At 43.3% G+C, this 17,734-nt stretch overlaps 1 protein-coding gene across 1 annotated transcript in view; it reads right to left on the bottom strand.

The window, feature by feature from the left end:
- Positions 1-34: 34 nt before the first annotated feature.
- Positions 35-17,734, bottom strand: part of KMT2A (lysine methyltransferase 2A) — a 95,395-nt gene continuing 77,695 nt past the window's right edge. The window contains 8 exon segments of the mRNA XM_030918671.1: positions 35-4,976; positions 5,445-5,574; positions 5,977-5,993; positions 5,995-6,061; positions 6,797-6,904; positions 7,069-7,243; positions 15,176-15,250; positions 17,379-17,549. Of these exon segments, the coding sequence (XP_030774531.1) occupies positions 4,701-4,976; positions 5,445-5,574; positions 5,977-5,993; positions 5,995-6,061; positions 6,797-6,904; positions 7,069-7,243; positions 15,176-15,250; positions 17,379-17,549 (1,019 nt within the window). The 3' untranslated portion in view covers positions 35-4,700.

The following is a 17,734-nucleotide window of genomic DNA, read 5'->3' as shown; positions in this document are numbered from 1 at the left end:
CAACCAAAGCCAAAAGAAAGCTTAATTAACCATGTGCAGCAATAAACTTGACATGTTTATTAATTAAACTATCACTTAAATAAAAAAAAGTGCATAGAAAATAAACATGTTTAAAAACTCCTTTTTTTTACAACTATGTACACTTTTTACTTTTACATTCAGTCTTTCGTAGAGAGCTTTCAGCATTATTATTTTTTGAACTATTAAAGTATTTTCCTTCATCCCTGTCACAGGGAGTTAACACTGATGGACTTTAGACACATTTTCCTTTTTTTTTTTTTTTTTTTTCTCTTTTTCTCTAACCAGAAGCTTGGAAGAACACAAGGAAAAAAAAAACAGATCTGTTATACATGATAAAGTTGTCAAAAAATGTCTTATTTCTAGAAAAGAAGCTTGTCATCTGTTGAGCTCTTGAAACAATTATTCAACTACCTGTATTTACTAAAGAGACTGTTAAAAGTTCAATAAAAGAAACACCACAATTCTATTTTCTTGGTTGAAAGACAGAACTAGAGTACCTCGGAACAAGATACCAGGAAAGCACAGAACACAATTTTCCCCTAAATGCAGGTGGTAACCCCAACATTCATAACCAAAAATAGAGAAACAAGGAGGACAGGTACTGACTGGCAACATTCATGGGCAGAAAAAAATCCAGGTGACACCATGTCTGCATTTTTCTCTGATCCGAGGAATGGACTATTCTACCATTCCTTTATGGTTAGAGGTTCCCCCCATTTCGGGAATCAGAGGAAAGTGAGCCTGACATCTTCCTGCCGCTACTAGCAACTGTAACACAATCCTTATCTATAGTGTTAAGAGAATTAAAAGCCATGGACTGAACTAGGCTTTGTTACATGGTGCATTACTATATTAGTTCCTATATATATCATATTTATATTTATTTGAAAACCAAAACAAAAAGTTGCAAGTTTCCAGAGTGTGTGACTTGACTAGCATTCATGATTCGGCACAGAACCATCTGCTCAATAACCTTGTATTGCTTTAAAATGAAGGAAATGAAACATAAAATTACACCCAGCCCTTTGCAATGACCCGCTTTTCCTTAAAAACAAAAACAACTTGATTTCTATTTAAAAAAAAAACCCAAACCAAACTTAAAAGTTAACATCTGACAAGGTTTTGACCTTTAGTATTTTCAGATATTTGATTGAACGTCAGTCCTTTAGAAAGATACATTCATTAGAAGATTTTTTTTTTAAAATTTTTGTGTGTGTGTTGTATTTTTTTTTCTTTTTTTTTTTTTTTTTTTTTTCTTTTTTAATCAAGGGAGCTACATGGTGCTCACTGCATTGGCCGGGCGTTTGACAGAGGCGAGCAGGGTGGCGGGCTGGGTCCCGGCAAAGGAGTCTGGTTGAAAACGTATAGCTGCCAGGGCTTCCCCCTTAATTCTTATTATTGGTCTAAAAACAGAGGGGCTGTGCGAGAGGTGGTGGATGGCCAAGGAGGGAGCCAAGAGACCAAGTTCCGGCCAAAGGGTCAGCGCCATGCAGCTATTCTGGTTACACAGTTGTCACTGGCCACCAGGAAATGCAGCCACAACAGGTTCTAGCAGCAAAGCTATAAGTGAGCTGGCTCTCACTGAGAACTGACCAGGTTCGCAGCTGTTACTCCTTAGGGATTTGGGATGCCCCTTGGGGGATTCTTGGGAATGACCCACCACAGTTCCTCAATCTGCACTTTTGTGCGGAGATTCCCTTGGTCACTTTTGAAATGAACTCAGATGTGTTTTGGAGATAGCTATGCCATTTCTGCCTTCTTTCCCTCTTGCAGGGAAACCTTCGCTTATCCCCCAAGTTGCTGGCAGGTGTGCTGAAAATTTGGCAATGGACTCAAGGCTGAGCTAGAAGAGGAATTTCTCATTTTTGTGGTTGACAATTAGGGGGTGGAAAGGCAAGGCAAACCATCTGCAGCTGGCAGGAGAAGGAAGCTGTGGGTTCCTCCCCTGTCCTCAGGGTTTAGGGTTGGTAGAAAGAGAGTGAGGAGGGGGCTCACAGTACAGCATGGCCTAGCAGGGCAGTAACTAGGTCTATTTAGCTGAGTTCCCCCCACCCCCTGACTGGCCTTTGGGTCTTTCTCAAGGTGAATTCAGGACCCATCAGTGCATTAATCATTTCAGTAACAAATGCAGCTTAAGTTTTTTTTTCTTTAAAAAAAATAGGAATACAAGGATTTACAAAAAAACCTCACACAGTGCAATAATAAAGGAAAGCAGACACTAGTGGAACCCCTAGGGCCACTACATCTTGTTCATGGGCGAAAGGAGGAAGGGAGGTGAGGTCTGGGTAGAGTGCTTTCCCCAGTCCCCTGCTGGCACTTCTCCATGATGACAAGGAAGTCTCTGCCATCCTGGCCACAGTGCTGGGCTCCCTGCATGACAGTGAAAACAGTGACAATGTTCCAGCAAAGCCACCAAAGTTCTTAAGGTCACGGGAGAGAAGGGAGCCCAGGATGGAAGGCACAGCAGAGCCATGAGTCCTGGGGCAGAGAGTGCTGGGCTGAGTCGTATTGCTTTGCTAGACTTCCATAGGAATGGGCTTCTTGCGGCGAGAAAAGGGTGCCCCACCCTCTACTTGGACTACACTACTCTGAAACCTTGTGGCAGAGGCAGAGAAAAATCTGCTTTATCGTGAGTGGTCAGACTGTGCTTCAGTTTCAACGGGCTGCCCCAAAAGAGGGCACAAGGTGATCAATGGGTTCTCTGCAGATACGAGGCCTTGGTGGGCAGAGGGAAAGGGAAAAGTGGCCTGTGAGGCAGATGGCGATGGAAAATGTCAAGTTGCCATTCAACTTGTTGTTTGCTAACTCTGAAGTAAGAAAGATGAGGGAAATGTAAAAGATTGCCGTCTCTCACCACTCTGGAAGTTGCGCCGGAAAGGAGAGAGGCGGGAAAGAAGAAGAGAAACTGTTGTATCAAGATATTACTGTAGCCTTTTGAGGAGCTTCAATAGGGGAAGGAGGGGAGTGGCCCAATGGAGTTGGGTGACCTTCCTTCTCCATTTATTGTCAAAGAGCAAACCCAGGAAACATTTATGTCAACAGGGCACAAACAAGCTACACATTAAACAACAGAAAGTACACCTTCCAGGGGGAAGTTGGGCAGGAAAAACCAGACTTTGTGTGTACAGCTGAATATTTTCTCTAACTTCATCCTATGAAAATAAAAAATTATTAAAAACCGATCTTCTTTTAAATTAGGATAATACCGCGGTTTAAAAAATAGCCTTGTCATAAGTGCTTCTCCCTATGAAGTGCTTCTCATAGAAAAATATACAAAATATATTTACATTTATAAAACCTTAAATAGTCAACTGTAAACAGAACAGAGTAAAATCCAATGACTTAATTTAACAGGTTCAGGACACTGTCTTGGGGAAAGGAAGAGAAGAAACATTTGATGCTGTTTTGACCACATCCTAAGGAGTAATCAGGGCAGTAGTGTCATTGAATTTACTTTAGCCATGGGTTGCACGCAGGTGGCAGAGTTCCCTCAACACAAGGTGGTCTAGTCCCCAAGTTGTGGGCCTTGAAATCTGATTAGTGTTCTGCCTTCAACTGGACACTGACCATTTAAAAATTAAGTCTTCCTATGTCTTAACAAGGGGAAAATAAAGTAACCGTGTCTTAGGAACGGGGCCCAGGGGCCATCCTGGCTGTGATACTCTGGTTGTCGCATGATTTATATCCTATTTAAATCATCTTTTTCATCTCCTAAAAAATCATGCTACTTATGTTTCTTTAAAACTCTCCGTGGAGCTTTATGAAAACTTTTCCAAATTCTGTCTGGTTATGACCAATGGCTCCTGTCCACTTCCCCACCTGGAGTGCTTACAGGCTCAGGGAACTTTTTGCAGGCACATCCTATGCCCAGCAGCGAGTGTCCTTGAGCAGGCAGTCAGTCTCCCCTACAATCCAGAAAGAAGCATGGGAAAGCAGTGGGATGAAGACAGGGGAAAGGAAGAAAAGGGAGTGAAGAGAGGGAATGGGAGAGGGAAGCCGCTCCTACTGTCAAGAAAGGTAATTGGCTGAGATAAGGCTCCTGGGGACAACACTCCCACTCAAAGCCTACAGGCTCAATGTTTGGTAATTAATTGGCACAACCCCATGACAGCCTTTTGACACCAGAGGTGCTAGGAATCCTGTCTCCCAACCAGAAGTGAACTCTCAAGTGGGAGGATAGTAGGGAAAACCACCAGACCTCTGTTTGTTCGACAGACGCTGTAGGTGGGGCCTGGCTGGCAAACTGTCAGGAATCCAACCAACCCTCCATTTGGGGCCTTGCCTGACCCACTCACTTACAGTGCTTGGGAAAGGGCCAACTTGAGGATGGCAGCTTATTTCTGTGGAGATATTCAGGCCCAATCTCCCAACATAACCAACCCTCTATAACAGGCTCCTTCCAGGCAAGTCTGCTAGGGACCCCATTCCCACTTTCTAACGGTAAACAATTGGAGGGGCCCCAGGAGAAAGCCGATCATGGATCTTTCTTCGAGACCTCAACTCTCTCTCCGGGACTATGATCACATGTGAGTATAGGACATAAGAGAGCTCAGCCATCACAGAGGCCCCTCAGCTGTGCCCACTCAATCCGGGAGCTCCCAGCTGCTGGAAAAGGCCTTCAGCGTTGCTTTGGATGGCCCCACGTCCTTGCACTCCAACACTGGGGGAGAAGAGCAGCTTCAGTTTAGGAACTTCCGGCATTTCTTGGCGCCACAGTTGCAGGGCAGCTTGTTGCTGGCATCCTCAATGGGGAACTTATAGTCATAAGTAAGTTCCTCTCCTCGGTAGATCTTACGCATGGCAAAGATGACGATGTGCTTCTGCCCATCAATATTGATGACCCGAGAATAGCAGTTGGGCTCACATGAGTGATTGATGAAGCGTGCAGCATTTCCATGCATGGTGGCATCCACTACCTCTGAGTCATCAATTCGGAACATATAGCAACCAATGCCCTGTACATGCAGGAGAAAGGAGAAGAACTTGTCATTTCTTATAAACTCAGGTTTAAGAACATTTCCCAGTCTTCTCTTGATATTACCTATAGCTGCTGATAGTTTCTTCTAGTAAAATTCCCAGATTTCTCCCGTACCTATCTTTCAAGATGCTTCCATGAGGAGTTCCTAGATTAAAGGCCACTTTTTCTAATGTCTCTGCAGGAAACAGAAACCTAAAACTTGAATAGCTATTTGCTTCTGATACCAGGAGCCACTCAGATAGATCTCTAAGAGTAACTTTCTATGCTAATCCTCAGAGTGGATTCTGTATTTTTACTGGGCCCCTCACGAATTTCAGTTTTTTGTTTTTTTAATTAGCGTCTTTGAATTGATAGCATACACTATTTCTTTTGGGATCCAGGGATCATACTGGTCCCTTTCTACAGCAAAACAAAAGAACTGGGTGAGTGCAAGTGGGAGACTTACCTTGCTGTCGTAATACTTTTCCCGCTTGTCAGTCTGGATGGAGCGGATGACGTTGCCGGCATACTCAATTACCATCTCACCTGCATCAATGTTTCTCTTACAGAAAAGACCCCGGCCATGGATGGGAGACCTAGGACAAAGATGGAAAAGAGGTCAGACACACATTTTGCAAGTAAGGTTAAGTGCATGAATACATGAATAAGTTCTCCTGGTCTGTTATTTCCTCAGGAGGGACATATACTTGAGAAAATAAAAATATGGACCCTTGATTTGTGTATATTGTTCTAACAAATGGCCAAAGACAAAAGGTATTTCCATTCTGCAACCCACTGGAAGCAGCAATGTTTTAATGCTTATTATGTTAAAGTCCTTGTTCAACAGAAGCAGGTGCAGGATCCCAGGATATGAGGGTCAATAAACAGTATCCGTAAAATCCTCACTTACTGAGGAAGGTCACTTCAGCATTTGGTCTACTTTGATTTTGAAAAACTGCATTCGTTTTCTATAGTTCTTTCTAGAATTTTAGCCATACCTGTAGACACCAACTGCCTTCCTTAGAAGTCTTTTTTAAGTGCCGGAAACGCATGGGCATTGGCAGATCCATGCTAGTTGCCCTCCTAAGAGATAAGACATACTATTAACGAATTTTCTTCAGGAAATAATGTTTTGAGTCTTGAACTGAAGGTTCCTAGAGAAAATTAGTACACTCTTTGTTCAATGCCAAACTGAATAAGTGCCTTATAAAATGAACCCCATTTTTTTTTTGAGATGGGAGTTTTGCTCTGTCACCGAGACTGAAGTCCAGTGGCGCAACCTCAGCTCACTGTAACTTCCGCCTCCTGGGTTCAAGCGATTCTCTTGCCTCAGCCTGCTGAGTAGCTGGGACTACAGGCACATGCCACCATGCCGGGCTAATTTTTGTATTTTCAGTAGAGACGGGGTTTCACTATGTTGGTCAGGCTGGTCTTGAACTCCTAACCTTGTGATCTGTCCGCCTCAGCCTTCCAAAGTGCTGGAATTACAGGCAGGAGCCACCACGCCTGGCCAATGGGCCCCATTTTTAGTATATATAGTACTTTCTGACCATGACGACTATGGTAGTACAACCAAAGCTGACAGAGTATACTGTCATTAAAGAAAATATGCATCTTACAGTTCTTTGAATTTCCCCTCTGTACCTTATATTCCTCACTCCTTACCAGGCACCTACTGCTACTTCAACACAAATGGATTTCAGTCTTCTTAAATCTTATCCAGGAAATTCTGATGCAAACACATTCCTACATAGTGCCCTGACCAGCTGGAGGACAGGGAAAGCAGTTTCTAATGACTGCTCCCCACTCAAGACTTACCGAGCTGACTTCAGCTGTACCTCCTCCTCTTCTTCATCATTGGGGTTGTATTCAGGAGGCTGACGATGTTTAGAAGCCAGGAAGTTAAACATGTCAAATGCTGACTTCCTGGGGCCAAAAGATGAAAAAGTATTTAGAGAAATGCTTTAATAAAGCAGTAAAGGACGATGGCATTAACACTGGAAATCTCAAAGGGTATGTGGGAAGACGACTGTGTCATGAGATAAGAAAATCGAGATCCAAAACTGCTGACAGAAAAGAAGGGAACTTGCCTGAGGTGGACTTCAGCCCTGGCTGAGCCATGAGGGTTCAAGGGGGGTTCATTGGCCTCCTCTGGCTTGTGGAAACGGAATTTGTAATTTCGACAGTGCTTGGCACCAGACAGCTGCTCGATGAGAAACACAACTGCATCATGGAGAATCCCCAGCATCCTCAAACCGTTAACACCTAGAAGAATCAGAAGCACTAGGGCAGTGAGGAGTGCAGTCAACAGGAAACAGCACAGTCCTACAGAAATGCCTATGCTACAGTCGCTCTGCCAGAGGCTACTCCAGGGTGAATTATAGTACATATTACCTCGAAATTAGCATCAGATAGCCATTAAAATGATGTTGATACAGATCTATTAATATGGAAAATGTTCGTGATAGACGGTTAAGTGAAAAAAGCATGTCACCAAACTACGGACTATTTTGTATGTGCTGTATTACACAGAAATGCTATATGCTAATGCTATATACATGTGTTATTTCATTTAATGCTCATAATGACCACACAAGGCAGGAATTACCAGCTTCATTTTCAGGTTAGCAAACAGGCTTAAAGAATTGATGTAATGCCGGGTGTGGTGGCTCATGCCTGTAATCCCAGCACTTTGGGAGTCTGAGGGGGGCAGATCATGAGGTCAGCAGATCGAGACCATCCCCATCCTGGCTAACATGGTGAAACCCCATCTCTACTAAAAATACAAAAAATTAGCTGGGTGTGGTGGTGGACGCCTGTAGTCCCAGCTACTCGGGAGGCTGAGGCAGGAGAATGGCGTGAATCCGGGAGGCGGAGCTTGCAGTGAGCCAAGATCACGCCACTGCGCTCCAGCCTGGGTGACAAAGTGAGACTCTGTCTCAAAAAAAAAAAAAAAAAAAAAAAAGGATGTAACACTCCCAAGGCCCCATGATTTGACAAGATATGAACTCTAGACTGCATAACTATAAATATAATCCATCTAGGAATGGATTACCTAGGTTCTATAAGCTCATATTCCCCCAGATACCTCACTAAAGTTTAATTTTCTTTCTTTTTTTTTTTTGAGACGGACTTTAACTCTGTCACCCAGGCTGGAGTGCAGTGGTCCGATCTTGGCTCACTACAACCTCCAACTCCTGAGTTCAAGCAATTCTCCTGCCTCAGCCTCCCAAGTAGCTTTGACTACAGGGGCACGCCACCTTGCCCAGCTAATTTTTTTGTACTTTTAGTAGAGACAGGGTTTCACCATATTGGCCAGGCTGGTCTTAAACTCTTGACCTCAGGAGATCCACCTGCCTTGGCTTCCCAAAGTGCTGGGATTACAGGTGTAAGCCACAGCACCCAGCCAGCCTCACTAAAGTTTAAAAGCAATGTTAATACACCCCTAACACAGAACTCTCTTGTGTTTTTATGATGTGTGGAGTAATACACTCAGTAGCTGCTTTGTTCTACTCACTGTCTCATGCTGTTAATGAGCATTTTAAATTTATTTTTATTTTATGAAAACAACATTTATATAAGTTTGCTGGCATCGATGGTGCAAGGCTTTCATTTTAAAATTATTTGGCTTTTTCCATTAAAGGGACAGGGCACAGTTACAACTGCCACCCTTCTTTTTGACACTAGCAAATAGCTAATGTTCTTTATATTTTTATTAAGTAAACAATATTATTTCATTTATAAATATTGCTTCTGGTATTATTAATAGATACAGAAACAGTAATGCTGTCTGTTGTGGATCAGGTATCCATTTCATAAGTGTAACTATATTAGGACTGCAACTGCACATATGCAATTCCAGCAGACATACAGTTTGTGTTATGAAGCATATTTAGAGATGTAACCTTGGTGTAATGTCCTGGTGCAGAGGAAACAGCAGATGATCATGCCACTGCACTCCAGCTTGGGCAACAGAGTGAGACCTCATCTCAAAAACAAACAAAAAGAACATTGTCTCTAGATAAGCAATGTTCTTTTTCTAAGAGACAGGTTTCACTTTGTTGCCCAGGTTGGAGTGCAGTGGCATGATTGTAGCTCACTGTAACTTTGAATTTCTGGGCCCAAGCCGCTCCCGCCTCAGCCTCCTGGGTAGCTGAGACTACAGGCATATGCCACTGTGTTTGGCTAATTTTTAAATTTCTTGTGGAGACAGGGTCCTACTGTGTTGCCAGACTGATCTTGAACTCCTGGCCTCAAGTGATCCTCCTGCCTTGGCCTCCCAACTTGCTAGGATTACAGGTGTGAGCCACTGCACTAGCCCCAGAGAAGTGACATTCTTATGATCACAACTGTTGGTCCCCTAAGACTTTGGCTTAAGTATATAACACAACTCTACAAGATAAGAACTTAAGCCATATAAGGCAACGGCAAACTCTTTTTTCTTTTTTTTCTTGAGGTGGAGTCTCACTCTGTGGCCCAGGCTGAAGTGCAGTGGCGTGATCTTGGCTCACTGCAACCTCCACCTCCTGGGTTCACGCCAATCTCCTGCCTCAGCCTCCCAGGTAGCTGGGACTACAGGTGCCCGCCACCATGCTTGGCTAATTTTTTGTATTTTTTAGTAGAGATGGGGTTTCACCGTGTTAGCCAGGATGGTCTCGACCTCCTGACCTCGTGATCTGCCTGCCTCGGCCTCCCAAACTGCTGGGATTGCAGGCATGAGCCACCGCACCTGGCGGGCAAACTCTTTTTTTCTACAGACCACTAATTTTCCTTAATAATTTTTTCCTGGAAGTTCTAGATTGCTGTGAATTCTTAGGTTAAACAAAAAGACATTGAAAAACATACTACCTACTCAAGTATATTTTCACATAAAGTTCCTTTTAATATGTACGCTGAATGTTCAACTCTCATTTACCAGAGGGATTACAATGAGATTAATATTGTGTTGATAATGGGAAAACAAAGATGCATTATGTGTGGGCCCCTGTCTATTCTTAAGGAGCTCACAGCAGAGGAAGGCAGAGATGTATACAAAACATACAATGTGCAGGTGTCCAAATTAAGGTATAATATACAGTACTATGGGAACTCTTAAGAAGGAACAATCTGTTCTGCTTGTGGGAGACTCATTTATTCATTCAATAAATATTTACTGTATGCCTAAAATATCCCAGGCACTCTTTCCATCTTTCTACTGTGCCAGACAGGACCTTGGGAACATAGAGGTGAGCCAGACAGGCAAGGTACCTGTATTCATAGAGCTTTTACTTCATGGAAGAGACAGACAATAAACACATCAAAGATATTCCCACTTCAGGACTTTTTCATCTGCTGTTTCCTCTGTGTCAAGACTTTAGAAAACACAGTTAATTTAATTCAATTTTTTTTTAAGAGATGGGATTGCACTATGTTGCCCAGCTGGTGCGTGGCTATTCACAGGTATGATCTTGGCACACTATAAGCTCAAACTCTCCTTCCTCAGCCTCCTAGCTTGCCTTTAGGACTTCCGCTTTATGTATTTGCATGATTGGCTTCTTATCATCACACAGGTCTAAGCTCAAATGTCACCACATCAAGAGATTCCAGATTTCCTGCCACCAACTGCCCACCTCTGTGTCAGTCTCTATTTCATTTCCCCATGGTATCTTCTTCATGGTATTTACATACACATATACACCACTAGAATATAAGGTCATGAGGGTAAGGACAAGGTGGCAGCACTGGAAATGGAGAACAATGGACAGGTTTTGGATTGGGGAACACAAGAGTCATTGTGGTTAACCTCCAAGTTAAACCTTCTACCCCAGATGATTAGTCTAAGACAATCCTGGGAATCCCAGTCCTTTTGCCAGAGACTGCCTTAGAAATGGACATGGGGCTGGGTGCAGCGGCTTACGCCTGTAATCTCAGCACTTTGGAAGGCCGAGGTGGGTGGATTACCTGAGGTCAGGAGTTCGAGACCATCCTGGTGGAAACCCTGTCTCTACTAAAATACAAAAATTAGCCAGGTGTGGTGGCGTGCACCTGTAGTCCCAGCTACTCGGGAGGCTGAGGCAGGAGAATCGCTTGAACCCGGGAGGCGGAGGTTGTAGTGAGCCAAGATTGCACCACTATACTCCAGCCTGGGCAACAGAGCAAGACTCTGTCTCAAAAAAAAGAAAAAGAAAAAGAAATGGACATGGCACCAAATTCTGGTCTGTGAGATGTCCATTTGTTCCTAAGAAAGAGCCTCTCCTGTTCCTCTGAACACTGCAATGACTGAATGTTATTGTGGGAACTGCTGCAGCCATTTGCTATCAGCTTGAAGATGAAGTTTTACTATAGATCGTAAAGTGGAAAGAAGAAAGAATCTAGGTATTTGATGACATTGCAAGCTCCTGTACTAATCGATCTGACGTCTGTCCTACCTCTGGACTTTGTTATATAAGATGATAAATTATTTCACTCTTTAAATCAGTTAAGAGTTGGGATTTCTGTAGGCACAGGAAGAATGATCAAAAAAGGTTAAAGAAAAGAGCTGACCTTGAGGAGTTTGTTGTGTAAACCAGGGAATTTGGAGAGAAGAGAGTAGATGGAGGAAGTAGGTCCTGGTGGAGGGAACTGCATGAACCATGTTATGCTGATGTGAAAGCACATGTAGGGTAAGTAATAAGAATTGCTTGGGGACGCATGTTACAAATTCAGCTTTCTCAGCTCCAAGCCCAGAGATTCTGATTCACACCTACAAACTACACTTTAAGACACATGGATGGGCCGGGTGCAGTGGCTCACACCTGTGATCCCAGCACTTTGGGAGGCTGAGGTGGGCAGATCATGTGAGGTCAGGAGTTCGAGACCAGCCTGACCAACATGGAGAAACCTCATCTCTACTAAAAATACAAAATTAGCCAGGCGTGGTGGCACATGCCTGTAATGCCAGCTACTCAGGAGGCTAAGGCAGGAGAATCGCTTGAACTTGGGAGGTGGAGGTTGCAATGAACTGAGATCACGCCATTGCATTCCAGCCTGGGCAACAAAAGGGAAACTCCGTCTCAAAAAAAATAATAATACAAAAATTAGCTGGGTGTGGTAGCATGCGCCTGTAGTCCCAGCTACTCAGGAGGCTGAAGCAGGAGAATCACATGAACCTGGGAGATGGAGGCTGCAGTGAGCTGAGATCGCGCCACTGTACTCCAGCCTGGGTAACAGAGTAAGACTCCATCTTCGGGGGGAAAAAGACAAATGGATGGATCTGGAACAGTAAATAGTATAGTGTGGCTGCAGAAAAGAATTTGGAGCAGTGAGGGAAGCGGGGAAAGCTGAGACTGAACAGATGAATCTGGTTGAAGAGGACCTCGCCATGTAAGGATCCATAGACTGGAAACCTCAAAGAGCAGGGCTGGGTCGCTACTCAGCGACTGTATCCTGTGTTTAACATGGTACCAGGCATTTTATGAGTGGTCAGTAAATATTTACTAATAACAAATACGTAAGGGTTGAAGATTGTACTCTGTAACTAGTAGGCAATAGTAAAATTTTGAGGCACCTCTGGAGACTCGGAGGGTACAAGGAGGCGAGATAGGAGACTCAGTTATAGGGCTTTTTAACATTGCGAGTGAGAGAATAACAAGGGAAGAAGAAAAAGAAAGGGATGTGACTCGTATTTTTGGGGTAGAATTGTAAAAATTATGAGCAGGATAACCTTTTTTTTTTTTTTTTTTTTTTGTGAGACAGGGTCTTGTTCTGTCACCCAGGCTGGAGTACAGTGACATAATCTTGGCTCACTGCAGGCTTGACCTCCCGGGCTCAATGCGATCCTCCCACATCAGCCTCCCAAGTAGCTGGAACCACAGGCATGTGCCATCAGGCCTGCTAATTAACAAACTGATTTTTTTTTGAGACGGAGTCTTGCTCTGTTGCCCAGGCTGCAGTGCAGTGGCGCGATCTCTGCTCACTGCAAGCTCCGCCTCCCGGGTTCACGCCATTCTCCTGCCTCAGCCTCCCAAGCAGCTGGGACTACAGGCACCCGCCACCACGCCTGGCTGATTTTTTGTATTTTTAGTAGAGATGGGGTTTCACCGTGCTAGCCAGGATGGTCTTGATCTCCTGACCTCATGATCCGCCCACCTCAGCTTCCCAAAGTGCTGGGATTACAGGCGTGAGCCACCGTGCCTGGCCAAACAATTTTTTTTTTAGAGACGAGATCTCACTCTATTGCCCAGGATGGTCTTGAACTCTTAGAATCAAACAATCCTCCCAAAGTGCTGGGATTACAGGTGTGAGCCACTGTCCAGTTAAGATTGAGTATCTTTTCATGCTATGAGCCATTTGTATTTTGTGGGAGATAAACTGCCTGTTGGGTCTTTTGCTCTTTTTTAATTAAGAAAGTTCTGAAAAATTTTAAATATAAAAAAATACACAGGGTGTTTTAACAGCCACACATGTATCTGTCACATAAAATGAACATATGTTAGTATTTTCTACTGTGCATCCAAATATTTTCCTTCCCTTCCCTCTTAAAAGAAAAACATCATAGATAAAATTAAATTCCTAAAAAAAAAAGAAGTTAAAATTCCTGTAAGTACCTATTCACCCACCTTTCCAGGAGCAATCTGAAAGGAGGTAGGAAGGTACATATGGATAAGACAAAGTCAGTGGAAAGTTTCTACCTTAGCTTAATTAAAATCTTCTTCTTCTTGTTTTTTGAGACAGGGTATTTATCTGTCGCCCAGGCTGGCGTGCAGTGCCAAGGTCATAGCTTAATACAGTCTCATACTCCTGGGCTCAAGTCCTCCTGCCTCAACCTCCAGAGTAGTGGCGTGGTGCATGCCACGGTGCCGGCTAATATATTTTTATTTTTATTTTTGTTTTTTTGAGATGGAGTCTTGCTCTGTCGCCCAGGCTGGAGTGCAGTGGCACAATCTCGGCTCACTGCAAGCTCCGCCTCCCGGGTTCACGCCATTCTCCTGCCCCAGCCTCCCCAGTAGCTGGGACTACAGGTGCCTACCACCACGCCCAGCTAATTTTTTTGTATTTTTAGTAGAGATGGGGTTTCACCATGTTAGCCAGGATGGTCTCGATATCCTGACCTTGTGATCCGCCTGCCTCGGCCTCCCAAAGTGCTAGGATTACAGGTGTGAGCCACTGCACCCAGCTATATTTTTATTTTTTGTAGAGAGGTAGTCTCTCTATGTTGCCCAGAATGGTATTGAACTCCTGGCCTCAAACAATCCTCCCGCCTGGGCCACCCAAAGTGTTGGGATTACAGGTGTGAGCCACAGTATCCAGCTGATTAAAATCTTTAGTGTTTGCTCAAAACAAGTGTATTAATAAGTTTGTATGCTACCTAATTTAATATGAAGTCTAATACCAATGGTAAATGATTTCAACTTTAAGAAAAGATAACATTTCACACTACCATGTCTTAAAAAAAAAAAAAAACAGGTGTTGGCAAAGGTGGAGAAATGGGAACACTTGTACATTGCAGGTGGGAATGTAAAATGGTATAGCCACTTTGGAAGAAAAACAACAACCTGGCAGTACTTCAAAAAGTTAAAGAGTTACCCTATGACCCAGCAATTCCACTCTGAGGTATATACGGAAGAAAAATAAAAACATGTCTACACAATAACTTGAACATGAATATTTGTGGCAACATTATTTGCAGCAGGAAGTAGAAAAAACCCAAATATCCATTGACTAATAAATGGATAAGCAACATATGGTATATCTACACAATGGAATCTTGGGCAATAAAAAGGAATGAAGTACTGATGTGGAAGGCAAGATGTAACAGAAGGGAAGAACCTGGAAAGTATTGTGTTGAGTGAAAGAAGACAGTCACAAAAGGCTACATATTATCTGATTTCATTTATATAAAATGTCCAGAATAATCAAATCCATAGAGACAGAAAGTAGATTTGTGGTTGCCAGGGGATGAGGAATGACTCCTAAGGAATGGGGGTTTCTTTTAGGGATGATGAGAATGTTCTGGAATTATAGGGTAGTGGTGGTTGTACAACTCTGAATATATTAAAAACCACTGAATTGTATGCTTTAGGTGGGTGAACTGTATGGCATATGAATTAAATCTCAATAAAGCTGTGAAAAAAAATTTTTTTAACTGATTTTTTTTTTTCACAGAATCAACTCTGCCTTAGGCAAACAATTTACCAGAATATTCTGAGACAGGAGTGGAATAACACCTCCAGCCATTACCTGCAAATGAGAGCTGCTTTAGGCGGGCATTTGATCGAGCTTCCTGGACTTTATCTGTCAATGACTTCCAGGCATCTGAAAGGAAATAAAGAAAACTGTAAGCCAGAAAATATGCACATAAACCCTTCTTAATACCAATGATGTGCACAAGCACTGTGCTTAGAATCCCTAGAGTGTGAACACTTGACCTCCTAGAACAGTGTTTTGTTATTTTGCTTAGAGTTTAAATCAGTTCATTACATGTGAAAGGAGCTGGAAAGGTGCACTCCCCAGCAGGGCTTCTCTCTGTTGGAGGACACAGAAGCACTAAGGAAAGTCAGACCTTCCGAAATCACATCTGAATCCCCAACGCATTCACAACCCTTGATGGAAGTATGGGTCTCACATCTGAATGTTTGGTACTATTATGTTCCCTGTACCCCTAATCAAAACAGCACTAGTAATGATGATTTAGGTCGGGCGCGGTGACTCATGCCTGTAATCCCAGCACTTTGGGAGGCCGAGGTGGGCGGATCACGAGGTCAGGAGATGGAGACCATCCTAGCTAACACAGGGAAACCCATCTCTACTAAAAATACAAAGAGAAATTAGCCAGGCGTGGTGGTGGGCGCCTGTAGTCCCAGCTGCTCCAGAGGCTGAGGCAGGAGAATGGCGTGAACCCGGGAGGCGGAGCTTGCAGTGAGCGAGATCGCGCCACTGCACTCCAGCCTGGGTGACAGAGCGAGACTCCATCTCAAAAAAAAAAATAAAGATTTAACCAGGACTGTGGGAAGATCATAACCTCTCTGTTCCTTAAAGTTAAGAGGCAGAACTTGAAAATCCTTACAGTTCCTTCCAGCTCTAACCCAAGATTCTGTGATCTCTTCCAGTTTTCTAGGCATTTCCACATGGATTTCTTACATCACTCCACATCAATGTCTTTTGTGGAACCTCCATACTCCTTACTTATCTCCTTTGTTCTCCATGCATTATCTTTTGTTTTTGTCACCCAGGCCTGAATCTTTAGGGTCATCTTTGACTCTCCCCTCTCCATATTCAACCAAGTGTGTTCATTCTTCTTTCCTTTCCTTTCTTTTCCCACCAAATGTGGGTTTTATTACCAGACATCTCTACTCTAGCAATACTCTCATTAGTGAACTCTCGTCTTTGAGCATCTCCAGTTCAATCTGTCTTATATAGAGAGCTTATCACATTATGTTTCCTGAAATTCTGCTTCTGTTCACTCCCTCAAGTTTTCAAAGGCCTCATGGTTTGGCACTGAAGGCTCTCTAAAACTTGTCCCAATCCACCTTCCCAATTTTCTTTCACCACCACCTGACATGGATTTCAACGCCATCTCACCTGACACTACTCTAAACCCATCAAATGCAATCATGCCTTTCTAACTTTGCTTACCTTCCTTCTTCTTCCTAGAGAGCCCTGCATTCTTCTTTGCCTAACCAAAATTCCATTTTCTCCTTTAATAGAATCTTCTTTTAATCTTCATGGGTTTTTGATAACCCTAACTCACCCATGGTGACCTTTCTCTCCTTGAACTCTTCTAGTACTTACAGCCTAGAGAACATTTACTAGTCCTTCAAAGGCGGATGAATACCTACATGCTTGCGATACAAAGATGAATAATAAAATAAAATTCCAGCCTTTATGGAGAGTTCGCTGTTGAGTGAGTGATAAAAGTAAACAAACATGTACAAAATAAATTTTAAGCTATGAGAGAAGAACATGTAAGATTCAAAAGGAGGGAGAGGGAGGGCTTAGCTACCTCAGAAGGTCAGGAAAGACCGTCTGAGCTGGATCTTGAAGGGTGAGCTGGAGCTCACCAGGTGATTGAGGGCAGGGAGAGAACTCCAGGCAGAGGAGAAAGCATGTGTGAAGGCACACAAGGGAGAGAGAAGGGCACAGAAGGCGCATGAGGGAATGGCAAAAGACAAGGCTGGGTGGGGGAAGCAGGGTTCTCATGGGCTCCGCTAAGGTGTGTGCAATGTTGAAAACATAATCTGTATCATTGACTTTTCATGTAAAATATGGCTATTTCTCCAACAAGATAAACTTCTCAAGGACAAGGAAAATGTATGATGCCTCCAGGTATCCCCCATACTTCCTAGCATAAAACATCCACCTAAATGGTGCTAATACTCGGAAAATGAAGCTCTAGCTGAAACAGGGCTTCTGCTGATGAGTCCATCTGATTTAATCCACTCACCTTCAATACTTTCTGCACAGATCTGAAAGCCATCATCACTGGAAATTTCAAAAACAAGTCCTTTCTTGGGTTTTTTCTCAGTAATGTTTTCCTTCCGCTTTTGTTCTTGCTGAAGCCAAAGCATCAGTGGAGAGCTGAAATTACTTTCTTCTTCTTCCACTGTTTTAGGTTCTAATAGGGAGAAAATAGATAGGAGCCAAAGTGGTTGCAGCAACAAATGCTCACTGAGCACTGACTACCTGTAGAGTACTTTACATAAATGATCTCTAAGCCTAACCACATTCCACAGTTGGTTTATTATTCCCATTTACACATAACAAATCCAAGACTCAAAGAGCTTGCCTAGGTCATTGCTA

The sequence above is a fragment of the Rhinopithecus roxellana genome, chromosome 15 (genome assembly GCF_007565055.1).
Source record: "Rhinopithecus roxellana isolate Shanxi Qingling chromosome 15, ASM756505v1, whole genome shotgun sequence".
In the NCBI taxonomy this organism is placed as follows: Eukaryota; Metazoa; Chordata; class Mammalia; order Primates; family Cercopithecidae; genus Rhinopithecus; species Rhinopithecus roxellana.
This window is presented reverse-complemented; position numbering and strand designations above follow the sequence as displayed.